This window comes from Bos grunniens, chromosome 8, assembly GCF_055505025.1.
Source record: "Bos grunniens cultivar Pamir isolate PY7600 chromosome 8, Bosgru_T2T1.0, whole genome shotgun sequence".
Taxonomy (NCBI): domain Eukaryota; kingdom Metazoa; phylum Chordata; class Mammalia; order Artiodactyla; family Bovidae; genus Bos; species Bos grunniens.
This window is the reverse complement of record NC_141172.1, coordinates 94785178-94798917: the sequence shown is the minus strand read 5'-3', so window position 1 is coordinate 94798917 and position 13740 is coordinate 94785178. Positions and strand designations below refer to the sequence as shown.

General features: G+C 38.0%; 1 protein-coding gene across 4 annotated transcripts in view; it reads right to left on the bottom strand.

Moving 5' to 3' along the window:
• The window catches only part of SLC44A1 (solute carrier family 44 member 1), a 237544-nt gene that overhangs the window by 78868 nt on the left and 144936 nt on the right, over positions 1-13740 (bottom strand). For all 4 annotated transcript variants that reach the window (XM_086315774.1, XM_086315775.1, XM_086315773.1 and 1 more), the window contains exons 8-12: positions 12694-12833; positions 12019-12205; positions 10560-10725; positions 8794-8950; positions 7979-8062 (exon numbers count right to left, since the gene is read on the bottom strand). In XM_086315774.1, coding sequence (XP_086171900.1) covers positions 7979-8062; positions 8794-8950; positions 10560-10725; positions 12019-12205; positions 12694-12833 — 734 coding nt within the window. The remainder of the gene's footprint in view (positions 1-7978; positions 8063-8793; positions 8951-10559; positions 10726-12018; positions 12206-12693; positions 12834-13740) is intronic.

Sequence of the window (13740 nt, the reverse complement as noted above, 5' to 3'; positions counted from 1 at the left end):
CTTCCTGACATTCAGCTAAATTGCCCACAGAGAGTCATCAATGATTAACATTTAGCCTGTGCCCAACATCTGCTCAGGCAGGACACAGGCTTAAAGACTCAATTCTTTAAGTCTCACTGGCAGGACTCAATTCTCAGAAGCAACATGAAAGATGATCACCATCCAGAAATCCTTATAAAAGGATGCCTATTAGCCCAAGCGGTCCCTGGTGTGTGTACTTTTGTGTGAAAGGTTATAGTGAAAAAGTACTGGTCCCCAGGCCTGTCTGGCCATAGGTCCCAGAGCACAGATTCTATACTTTCACACCTTCTTTCTTTTCTTCATTTAAGGACCTAGAAATTCTCTTAAAGTTTAAAATCTTAACATAATAACCCACTTAATACGGCAAGCTAGATAGCAACGGTAGGAAAAGGGGAACAGATGAGTACATCTCTACATGTGGACCATCATACATTAAATAGGGGCAACAGTAATCCAAATGATCCCTTTTGCATTTTGAGTGAGGGATGGAGGAAGCACAAAGTCCGATTGATACCATATATTTCACTCAGTTTGGTTCTAAATACTCCAACTTTTTAAGGGACAGAATTAAAAATATGTTGTAAATCTTAACTTAAATAGACTGCATAAAAATTACCACTTGTCTTAGTTTAAAACAGGAAACAGTTTCAGCAGAAAGCTGCTGTCAGCAATTTATATCAGAAAGCTTGAATATTTTCTGTAACAATTACTTTTCTTTAAGTTGTACAAAAGCATGTATACATTTGACCTTGAACAACACAGGGGTCGGGGTGCCAACTCTTTCGGACAGTTGTCACTTCCCTCTCCTACAGCTCTTAGTCTAAAGGATTCATGCCAGGGTTCTTAAGACGTTCTGAGTCCTTTGTGGCTAATAAGTGTTCTCTGAACTTTCTGCCAACCACTTAGACTAACCTTATAAAAAAAAAAGTGAAGTCGCTCAGCCATGTCTGACTCTTTGCAACCCCATGGACTGCAACCTACTAGGCTCCTCCATCCATGGGATTTTCCAGGCAAGAATACTGGAGTGGGTTGCCATTTCCTTCTCCAAGACTAACTTTATAGTCTCTGTTATCTATGGTTCTTGCAGCCATGGAGTCAATCACCAGTGGACTCTGTTGTACTAGAGTATGTAGTATTTATTTTTAAAAATTCCCATATAAGTGGACCCCCATAATTTTTTCATCATAAAAAAATGTATTGTTTAATACATTCACATATTAATTTAAAATGTATTGTTTAATAAATTCACATATTAAACAATACACCCACTGGTGGCCAATACCATATATTAATGACCAAAACAAGATAAAAAGGGGTAGCACCCCACTCCCTTGAAAAAGCCCTGCCCCTTCCCTGGATTAATGCACATGCCTCCCACTCCCCATCATTCGCCTCACTCCTCCTCCCTTTCGATTAAATCCCTCTTGCCAGGGTGAGAAGTTCATCTCTGATGGACCCACACGATCTAAAGCTGTTGTTCTAGGGTCAACTGTAGGAAGCAGTGTGTAGTCATGGCACGATCCAGGCAAACTTAGATTTGAAACTTCAATTTGAAACACGAAGTAGATCATGTGATCTGCTACAAGGTACCAGACTCAATGTTTTCATGTATAAAATAGAGGAAATGCACCTTCCTTACAGAGTTGGAGAAAGTGATAACATATATAAAGTGCTTAGTGTACTATCAGGGATTTAAGTAGGTGCTCAAAAAAATAACTCCCACTTATACTATGTAGAGAAAAGCTTTATAATCTTAGGGGTTTATCAGCTGGAGAACAGATGCCCTCCAGTGTTAAATGTACTATCTTCAAATAATGTCCAAGTAAACCAAGACCTGAGTAATTCAATGCCCCAAAGACACAGATTCTAGTTGGAACAATCCTTCTACTTAAAGCGAATTTTATACTGTTCCATTAGATGTACAGTTACTTTCCTGTCACATCCAGATAAGCACGTGCAGAAACAAAAAGCGGGTCACGGTTCACTCTGTTTATCTGCAGAACTCTAGCACCTATGCTATATATATTTAATGGCCTATTTTGAAAAATCTAAAGCTCTTTTTATTTAAATTGAAGTATAGTTGATTTACAATACTGTGTTAGTTTCAGGTGTACAGCAAAGTGATTCATATATATATATATTCTTTTTCAGAGTCTTTTCCCTTTTAGGTTATTACAAAATATCAAGTATAGTTCTCTGTGCTATACAGTAGGTCCTTGTTGCTCACCTATTTTATATATAGTAGTGTGCTTTAACCCCAAACTTCCATTTTCTCTCTCCCCCTCTCTCCCCTTTGGTAACCAAGTTTGTTTTCCATGTCTGTGGGTCTATTTCTGATTTGTATAAAAGTTCATTTGTATCATTAAAAATTCACTTATATTTGCTTAAGATTCTACATACAAACAATACTATATAATATTTGCCTTTCTCTGTCTGGCTTACTTCACTTATCATGACAACCTCTAGGTCCATTCATGTTGCTTCAAATGGCATTATTTCATCTTTTTTTTATAGTTGAGAAATGTTCCATTGTGTGTGTGTGTATATGTATACACACACACCACATCTTTATCCATTCATAAAGCTCTTTTTTGAAGCCAGCTGTATTTTCCACACTGCTTGGCACATAGCTGTGGACTATGGAATTTCATATCGTGCTGCACAATGACTCTGGTCTACCCCACTTCCATGTCAACACTCCTCTCTATTATCCTCTGTATTCTCTACAGCAGTGGCAACCAACTGGTAGCCTATAGACAACTGATGATATGTGGCCCAAAGACTATACAATGTTTGCTCTGGTCACTCAGAATTATTCTTTTTTTATTAGTTGTAAACATTTTAATAGCAAAAGATAAAATGCAAACATCCAGAATTCTGGCTTCTCTTATAAAACTGAAGGGTTAGAAACTGTCTATAAATTCTCACATGGCAAAGGTATATTAGAGCTAAGTGGTGACAGCCTTCTTTGGATGGAACATGAGCTCTGCAGTTGACCACTCTCTACTGCTCCCTATAGCTCTGGACCCTGGCTGCTGCACTCAGTCACGTGAAGGATGTAATGAACCTCAAGTGGCCCTTCAGGGGTTTATGTTGTCCGGTTCCACTCAAGGCTTTTAACTTCAAGTTGCAAGTTTTCTTTTTTTAAAAAAATGTATGTATCTGTCTTGGCTGTGTCGGGTCTTAGTTGCAGCACGCGGGATCTTTGCTGTGTCACAGACGTTTCACTGTAGCGCACTGAATCTCTAGTTGTGGTGTCCAGGTTCAATAGTTGTGGTGCATAGGATTAGTTGCTCTGCGGAATGTGGGATCTTAGTCCCCCGGGATCCAACCCACCTCCTCTGCACTGCAAAGTAGATTCTTAATCACTGGACTGCCAGGGAGATATCTCAGGTTGGACGTTGGCATACAGGAGGAAAATGATGTAAAGTGACATTAACCGACTCATTGTTAACCATTTCCAAAGACTATTACAAAAACCCAAACTGCAAATGAGAGACTCTGCATGTGAAATGTGAGCCACAGTGCCTGGCACATGATAAGTGCTCAGGAAATGATAGCTGGCATTGTAATTGGTATTATTATTTCACTGTACTCCATTGAATAAAGATAACCTCAGAGAATAGACAGGTGATTATATAAGAAGTTTTTGAAAAATAAGAATGCAAGAGATTTGCCCCACAGGACATCTGAGATATATAATGAAGCTATAAGAAATATTCCAGTACTATATTCATGTAACTTATATAATACTGCACATCAACTATATTTCAAAAAAAATTAAAAACAAATAAACACAAAAACCCAAACCAAACCAAACAAAAACTCAGTACTGGTAGAAGAATAGACAAATCAACGGTATAGAAAAAAAAGCCCAAAGATAGATTTAAGTACAATATATAAGAATTTAATACATGATTGAATTGACATTTCACTGCAGAAGAAAGGATAGATTAATCATTAATTGGTCCTGGAACAACGGATTGAATCCCAGATAAACTTTTTTCAAAGAAGGGAAACCTCTAAAGGACTACAAGAAAAAAAGGTAGAATAATTATTTGATATTCGAGTGGGAAAAACTTTTCTAAGTAGAAAAGCCAAGAGAGAAACCACGAAGGAAAAGTTAAACAGACTTGACAAGAGAAAATAAAAATTCAGTTCAGTTCAGTTCAGCCGCTCAGTCGTGTCCGACTCTTTGCGACCTCATGAACTGCAGCACTCCAGGCCTCCCTGTCCATCACCAACTCCCGGAGTCCACCCAAACCCATGTCCACTGTGTCGGTGATAAAAATTGATGTACATTATAAAAATATAAAAGAAGTTAACTGTGGGCATTACTACAGAATAAGATTCTCCACTCACTGAAGACTTGCTGTGTCTAAGCCCATGCTCAGAGCACCGCAGACTCTCTTCATACTCATGGTAACAGGCAATGTAAACACTACTGTTAGCCCTACTTTACATATGAGGTTCAGAGCTTATCAGACATTAATTGAAGTAAAACACTGCAAACTTATTCTCAAAGCTATTATTAAGTATATTAATGAAAGTGTTAAGTAGTTAGTCAGACACAAGTGGGTCCCTGCTCCATCCTGGATGGGGCCATCTTTCCCTCTCTGACCCGGACACTGGTGATCAGAACATGCCCAGAGATCCTCCCTTAATTGTGGTCAAGACAGTTAAATTTCCAGACTTATCAGGCCTAAATAAGATAAAGCCTTCCATCACATGTTGGCGCAGGCACACCAAGCCCTAAAACCCTAAAAGGTGACTCAGTGTAACCTGGGGTTCATTATTCTGTATTTGTAATAAACTAGTATTGCAGGTTTGTCCCGGTTCCCCACCCCATCGCCCTACCCCTGCATGGGTTTTGCTTGGGTGCTTGTGGGTAAGTGCTTGCACACAAGGAGAAAAGTTATATAACCTAAAACTGACAATCAACATGTCAAATGATGCAGGACATAGGGAGGGACTTGCCGCTACTTTGAAAAACCAACCCTATCCCCAGCTGGAGGGCTGCTTCTAGTTTCCACACAGCTCACTCTCCTTTTTTCTCTTGGGAGTGTACTTTCGCTTTGCTTAATAAAACTTCTGCTGCTTAAAAGTGTTCTATATCTTTTGATTGAATTCTTTCCTTCGGGAGGTCCAGGACTAAGTTGCCATTTTGCTGGTAACAAAAGTGTTATGTTAGACGGTGAGATCATGGGTGATGTTTTTTTCTTGTTTTGGTTTTCCAAACTCTTCAGTATTTTATAGTACATTTACTGTCAGAGAAAAGACACATTATAGAACTACCTTTTGAATTCTTTGTCACAGCTCTGTTATCTTAGAGTAAAACACAGCGAGTTCTTTATAAATAAATAAAATGGGGTAGGGAAAGAGTGATAATAACACTTACTAGGTGTCTACCAAAAGCTAGACACCGTAAGAGTTGACTTATCTGCATTATATTTCACCCTAACCTAAAGCCTATGAGGACAGGTATATTTTTTCCACTTACTGAAGAAGGAAACTGAGACTCAGAGGTTTCACCGAGCTTGCTAGGGAAGGAAACACATCTTCAACATCTGGGCTCTTTCTACTGTGGCTTCACACCTGTAGCAGAGCACTAAGGTTATACCTGCTGACTGCATGTGATAGTATTTAAGTGTCTTTTCTTACATTAGCAGATCATACACTTATACCCTGCTTTCTCAAATTTTAGAAAAGTCTCTGGAGCTCATTGATTCAGTACCACCATGATCCCCATCATGTTAAGTACTTCAAACAGATGGGTGCCCATCCTGCTCTGAAATATTTCACAGGAACAAGGGTTAAAAAATTCCACTGGCAACTGGTACTTATGCTTAAAATTAATCTGTCATGGCAAGAAGTATTCTAATATTTTTAATATGTTGACCTCATCTCAACATTTCTATGAAAACAAGAGACATGACGCTCCAATGGTAACCAGTCTCCACATTGGAATACTTCATATTCCAAGTATGAGTTTAGAATCACTCTCCCTAAACCTTCACTCCCATAATTGGTTTGCTACTATGTCAATGCTTTCCTTGAATCTTCAAGCATCATGCCTACCTCTTGAAGATGCAAAATGCACAAAACTTGTACAAGAAACACCAACTTGTAGTTTGGATATACATCACAGGACTATTAGGACTAACTTGCTGACTACTGTTTAGCTTGGAATGAGCTGAAAACTTTATATATGTTTTCACCTGGTTACCATCTTGATATCATGTGATTTGTTTCCTTCCTTCAGCACTTCTCCTTTTTGAGGTCCTTACAGTTTCACATCATTCTCTTAATCTTTTTTAGTCCAAATATTTGGTGACTAATCATTCATTCAAAAAACATTTAAAGACCACCTATTGTATACTAGGCACTATGGCAGTTCCTGCAGAGACAAAAATAAGATCCTGTCTTTAAGGAGCTAAAAATCTAAAGGAGGAGAAGAAGTAAACAGACAACTCTCATACAGCGCTCCTAGTGTTTTCACAGAGGTATGAACTGATATCGTGCACTGTCGGAGGAGGAGCTGCGGTAATGAGGGAAAGTTTCTTGGAGGTGGTGCTCAGGAAGAATCATTAAAGACCAATAGGAGCTAGTAAGACATTGGAAGGAAGTTATTTTCTGCACATTTTGGAAACTGTGAGAGCAAAAGGTGCCTGTGGGAAGCGAAAACAGACAGCTGAGGTTAGCACATCTCTCTGAATATAAGCTATTTAGTGACGGATACAAAATGTAATGATGATTATCGTTACTGCATCCATCAACTTTTTTGATGAAGATGACTTGTTCCAAAACCAAATTTTAAAAAACATAATTTTGTAGAATGTTGTGGCTGTTACTAATTATTTTAATAATGACCTTCCCAATACTTTACATCCGAAGAGTATTATGAACCACAGGAATGTATTTTGCTAATGAAATGTGAAATCTACTTCTTCACATTAATCATAGAACTCCAATAAAGCAGACTCCAGGCATGCTCAACACCATCACCACAGGACTCTCTCCATTTGACTACGTGTGAGTGAATGGACAGTGCAATGCTACTCTTCAATCACTTAAAGGTTAATGGTGAGGAAGTCAATTTTTATCTTTGGTCTATTAGATAAGGGCATCAGTACATTAGAATTGATTTTTAGGGGCTGGAGAAAAGTGGTTAAGAAAAACAACTCAAGATGAAAAGAGTGTTTCACAGTGAGAGTCCTACATGCTCAGATACAGAAAGACAGAGGACCAAGCCACTCCTCTGTGAACTGTTACTCCATAAGTATCAATCTCTCCATTTGACCTTAGGAATAGCACTTTCATTGCTAGTATTTTCCAGGCCAGTACCACAGTCTTCAGCAGCTGGATAAAGCAAAAACAAAAAAACCCCACGGCATGTTAATTTTGAACAATAGTAAACAGTTGCAAAAAAGGAGTAAGTGTCACAACAACTTTTCACTAAAGCTTTCAAACAACATTAAATGAATTAAAGAAGAATGGCTAGGGTAGACACGATTCTCAGGGAAAATCAAAGATAAAATGTAAATTAAGGGATAAAAGATAAATGATTTTCCTGAAAGATGGACTCTAAGGAAATTTATCCATGTATTACAATTAATTTCGCTCAGTTGTGTTCAACTCTTTGTGACCCCATGGACTATACAGTCCATGGAATTCTCCAGGCCAGAATACTGGAGTGGGTAGCCTATCCCTTCTCCAGGGGATCTTCCTGACCCAGGAATTAAACTGGGGTCTCCTGCAATAATAAGCTTTGGGAAGAATATATATTATGTTTCAAAATAAGAATATGATTAAAATAGTTATACTTGATCAAGGCACAATGTACAACACCATGAGCAAAAAACATTTTTCAATTAAACTCAAAAACTTTATCTTGAAAGAAGAAACAATGAACCTGTCTTTGAAAGTGAGTGTTAGATGTATTTTTAAAATCTTTTACCTGATTTAAATAATTTAGGCACTTTTCAAGACACCAAAGGCAACAAATGCAAGATTTCAGCACACATCGAGCACAAGCATTTTCCTGGAAAGAATGAATAATGAAAATAATTAAAGACCAAAGAATCAAATCATACCAGGTAGCATATTATAAATTTTAGAAAAGTAAAAATTAAGAAAAATCACAACCCATGCTTTAAGGCCTCCATACTCATCCTTTTTTCCCTCAAAATGCAATGGTTGAATTATTTTTAATCAGTTCACTTCAACATTTACTTAGTACCTATTGCATATAAGATAGAGTATATAAGACCAACAAAGAAGTTAAAAGCATTAAACGTAACAAAGGTTAGAGTCAGAATGATAGGATCCTAGTGCCATGAAAGTGGAGAAGAGAGAGAGAAGATGCCACTTGGGAGGTTAGAGGACTCAGGGGAGGTTTCTAGGAAGAGGGGGCATTTGAGCTAAGCTATGCAGAAATGCGACATGACTGAAGTGACTTAGCAGCAGCAGCAGCATGCAGAAATGCATGTTGTTTCCGCAGTTAAGGACAGGAAGGAGGGCTCCAAGGAGGAAACTGTGAATTCACACAGAGGAATAGAAGCACAGGATATCTGGGGAAACCTGTGATTAGATAAATTTTGCCAGAGCATATGAGTACGAGAGTGGGAGATAAGGAGACCGAATTAGATTCCACTTGGCAAGGACATGGAAGAAAACATCACACTTGGACTTAATATCATTGGGAATTTTGCTACATGCAGAACTGAGATCTGGAATGTGCCCACACAAAGTCCAGAAAAGGTTTTTCCTTACCTTTCCTTTGAGCTGACTGTGAATGTACATAAGGATCATCCGTGGAATTTTGACTAACGTGATAATGAAAGAACCTTTTGCCACAGTACCAAGGTGATAACGAATAAGGCGATTCACTGATGCCAGAATCGGTGTAAATGGCAAATTCCTTTTATCCCTGTTTAAAAAATGACCAAAAAGACAATTAAAGGCTTGACCAGGATAGAAACACAGAAAAGATTTAGTTCAAAAAAGTGAAAAATTAATTCATTTTCCTTATTCTAGTTCTATGGCAAAATAGCAAAGTAACTACAAGTGTTTCAGATGTATCATGTAAAATTAACGCTTCATTTCTTTATGGTAGTTTCATGGGGTTCTTATGCTCTAATACTTTAAGTTAAATAAAACTGCTTTGAAAGCTCTTACTAGTAAATAGTTATGGCGGTATTTACATAATCAGATAATGGAACGTAGAAAGATGTTAGACTTGGCACTTCATTTTAATGGAAAACTGTCAGGCCTACAGTAGTGCATAGTTAGCTCTGAAATTAGGAAAGGAAGTCACAACACCTATTCTGATCCATACAAATTAAAGACTTGTTAACCTGTGCTAGATCCTTATATAAGCAAAAATACTGGGTTGACCAAAAAGTTCACTCAGCTTTTTCCATACCATCTTATGTGGAAAAACCCAAAAGAACTTCTTGGCTAACCCAATACCTAAGACACTAACTAGATTTATTTTTCTGATAAATGTAATTTAAGTGTAGCATGACCTGCTATTCTAATTAATGTTTAAGAAAGTTACAGGAGAGAATAAAGAATAAAATAATCACCTCCCATTTTCCTACCTCACAGAATTATCAACTACACATTTTGTCATATTGAGTTCCACTTACTTCTTAAAGAAATTAAACTCTTAACAGCCTCAGTTCTACTTCCTACAGGCATAATTACTTAGATTATCTTAAGTTTTCTTTTCTTTTTTCTTGCTTTTTTAAAAAAATTGACGTATAATCGACCTACAATACTATGTTAGTTCTGCATATATAACATAGTGATTCACTATTTCTACACATTACAAATGATCACCACAATAAGTCTAGTTGTCATCTGTCACCATACAAAATGATCACAATATTATTGCCCATATTCCCCATGTGAGACTTTTCATCCCCATCATCATTCATTTTTTTTTGTAACTAGAAGTTTGTACCTTTTAATCTCCTTCACCTATTTCACTCACAGCCTCGACCCCTCCTCTGGCAGTCACTTGATTTTTCTCTGTATCTATGAGGCTTCCCTGATAGCTCAGTTGGTAAAGAATCCACCTACAATGCAGAAGACCCCAGTTCGATTCCTGGGTCAGGAAGATCTGCTGGAGAAGGGATAGGCTACCCACTCCAGTATTCTTGCACTTCCCTTGTGGCTTAGCTGGTAAAGAATCCACCTGCAATGCAGGAGACCTGGGTTTGATCCCTGGGTTGGGATGATCCCCTGGAGAAGGGAAAGGCTACCTACTCCAGTATTCTGGCCTGGAGAATTCCATGGACTGTATAGTCTATGAGGTTGCAAAGAGTCAGACACAACTGAGTGACTTTCATTTGAGTCTATTTCACATGAGTCTATTTGTTATGTTTATTTGTTTTGTTTTTTAGATTCCACATGTAAGTGAAATCATACAGGTATCTGACATTCTCTGCCTGACTTACTTCACTTAGCATAATACCCTCTAGGTCCATCCATGTTGTTACAACTTAAGTTTTCTGACAAGTATAAATCCTCACCTAGTAAAATAGTAGGTCACCACAGCTCCTGCCACAGTCATCTGCTGACAGGCTAAAATAAATTCACTGATCCAAATCAGGCCCACCACATGGTACCACCACATGTACTGCAGAGGCCCTGACATTTTGAACTCCACAAAGCCTTGTTCATTCTGAACAGCACTACCTAGGAAAATATCAAAGAAGGAAAGAAGAAGCACATAAGGTATAAACCAAAAAACATGGCTATTAAATCTAGGAGATTAAGCTAATTTCCAACAATATATCCCTACCCCCAAACCACTGGCATTATGATCACAGTGTTTATTTCATTAAGGGACAAAAGTAATTATCACTTCAAAAGTTGTGTAGCAGAACCCTGTAAAATCAAGCATTATGTTTTCCTCAAAAAACATATATAGCTTTTAAAAGTTGCTCTGTTTAAATATAATTCTTACCACATTATCAGTTATTTAGTTTAGTTATGAATTTTCCAACACTTCAGTTTTCTTAAAGAGCTATTACTTGTCCAATAATTACAGATATAAAATTAGCAAAGTACAGAAATTAATATTATTTTCAATTGGTGGTGTGTTGAATAACCAGAGAAGTTACATATACGCTTATTATCCTTATACCACTCTTCACAATTAATTCCATTTAGACATACATAACTTTTGATATTAAGTATGGCTACAAGTAAGTCCGAGCATCTAACTATGAACTGTATCACCACTAGCTCTATATAGATTCAGGTTATTTCCAAACCAGAAAACCCCAAGGAGGCAGGTTGATCTTTGGCTATCACTGGAGTTTGAGGCAACTCCAGAGGAGCACTAATGCATTCATTATTTCATCTCAGAATGAATCTAAATGTCTGAGTCAGGACAGGAGCTTACTTCAAATCCACAACCATCTCAAAACTGGATATGATTTCGGTCCCTACCTGGTTTAGACTCACTTTGCTGGGAAGATCTAAATATCATGAATGGGGAATGCGTTATTTTTTTTTTTAACTTTCCTTTTTATATTGGGGTATAGCAGATTAACAATGTTGTGATAGTTTCAGGTAAACAGTGAAAGGACTCATCCATCCGTACTCATGCATCCGTTCCCCACCAAACTCTCCTCCCCTCCAGGCTGTCATATAACATATCCCTGTGCTATATAGTAGGTCCTTGTTGGTTATCCATTTTAAATATAGCAGTGTGCATGTGTCTATCCCAAACTCCCAAACTATCCCTTCCCCACATTCTCACCCCTGGCAACCATTAGTTAGTTCTCTAAGTCTATTTCTGCTAAGTAAGTTCCTCTGTAAAAAGGTAATGTGTTATTAAAGAGCCATAACCTCTATTATTTCTGATGGCTTATCAGACCTTAGTCCATAAGTGTCTTAAGAACTATATTTCTCTGATGTTTTAAAATATTTTAATGCAAATCAGTTTCATCGCTAAAAGAAAGCAGCAACATGTCTTCTTACCGGCTGTACCAAGAAAGAGAAGTGTCATGATCCAGTACACCCAAAACAGGACAAGGGCAAAGAAAGTCCAGAAGGGCTGGAAGACTAGCAGCGGCAAGTGAATGAAGACCTTGCCAGCCACATGGAACAAGGCAATGGTGAGAGCAACCCGCTTGCGCATCACCAGCATGACCAGGAACAAGATAACCTGTATGGAGTAATTTTACTGTAATTAGTATAATAATTATACTAGTGAAGCTCACCTATATTTTTGGAATAATGTTGTTAAAAAGTTTAAAAGGAAAAAAGTGGGAAAATAATTCATGAAAAACAGAACAACATGAGATGGCTTATTTCTTAATATACTTTTCTATAATAAAGAGAACTGTTTTTTAAAAATAGTTACATTACTTCATGACAGTAAGATATATGTTCTTACTAGAAAATGATAATTAATATTCTAGGTGAAAATTCCCTCTCAAAAAGCAGGCAGTGCAGAACAAAATGTCGCATCAAATAGCACCCATCAATTAGGGAAGCCTCTGAAGACTTCTGAGGAGGTCATACCCCATGGGACACAGATTAACCTAACAGTGATCAAGGGTAGGCTTGCAATAGCTAGGGGTAAGTTTCTGCTTCATTAATGGTCTATAAATAAAACATAAACCTGAAGGACACACCGAGGCCTGTACTCACCGTGAAGACTGTTGCTGAAATGGCATAGATGAGGAGGGCCCGAAGATTGGCCTCAGCTACCTGAGGCTGATCAGGAATAACCGTTTCTTTGGGAGACTTTCTTTGCTTTGCATACAGCCACCAGAGTACACCTGTGCCAGCTGGAAACAGGAAACAATTTTGCAATAATCAGCACAAGAAAATGTGTAACATAAATCCTCAATTTTCTAGACCCTTCCTATACCTCACCATGGACTAACAGCAACAATCCATTTGGCTAGGAGGTGTGTGGCTGTCACTTTTTGCCAGCAAAGGGGGACTCCAATGACTCCACTATCATCTTCCACATTACGCACTTACAAATCTTTAACTGTATCAAATGAACTTCCTTTTACTATATTATCAATTCTGAAGCTGAGAGAGAGCCCAGCAAGGATAGATACCCTTGAGAGGCACTGGTTACTGAAGAGAGCCTCAGCACCTGTTTAAGCTAGGGAGTGTGTGGAAAGCAAGTAAAGGGCATAGAAATCAGCAATGAAGGGACTTCCCCAGTGATCCAGTGGTTAAGAGTCCACACTTCTAAGGCAGGGAGCATGGGTTAGATCCCTGGTTGGGCAACTAAGATCCCACATGTCATGCAGTTTTGTGACCAAAAAAAAAAAAAGAATTAAAGTTAAAAAAAAAAAAAAATCAGCAATGAAGCTGAGGAAGGCAAAGATCTTCTCTGTTGTACAATAACCCCAGTGCCTAGTGATGACACACTCACATAGTTGATAAAATATTCATACTATGAATAAATGAAGATCAAATGATAGGTAGGAACAAAGGAAATCTTTGACAGTTTGATAGCAGTGGGCACTAGAAATGGGACATTTTATCTCTATCACTTGCTCAGAGATTCTAGATTGAAGAGGGAGGCATAACTGCCTCCAAATAAGAGAGCTGCATCAGACACTTTCATTCAATTCATTTGGTATATTTTGAGTGCCCACAGCATCTACTGTTCTAGGGGTTAAGGCCTGCATGCATGCATACTCAGTCATGTCTGACTCTTTTGTGACTCCATAG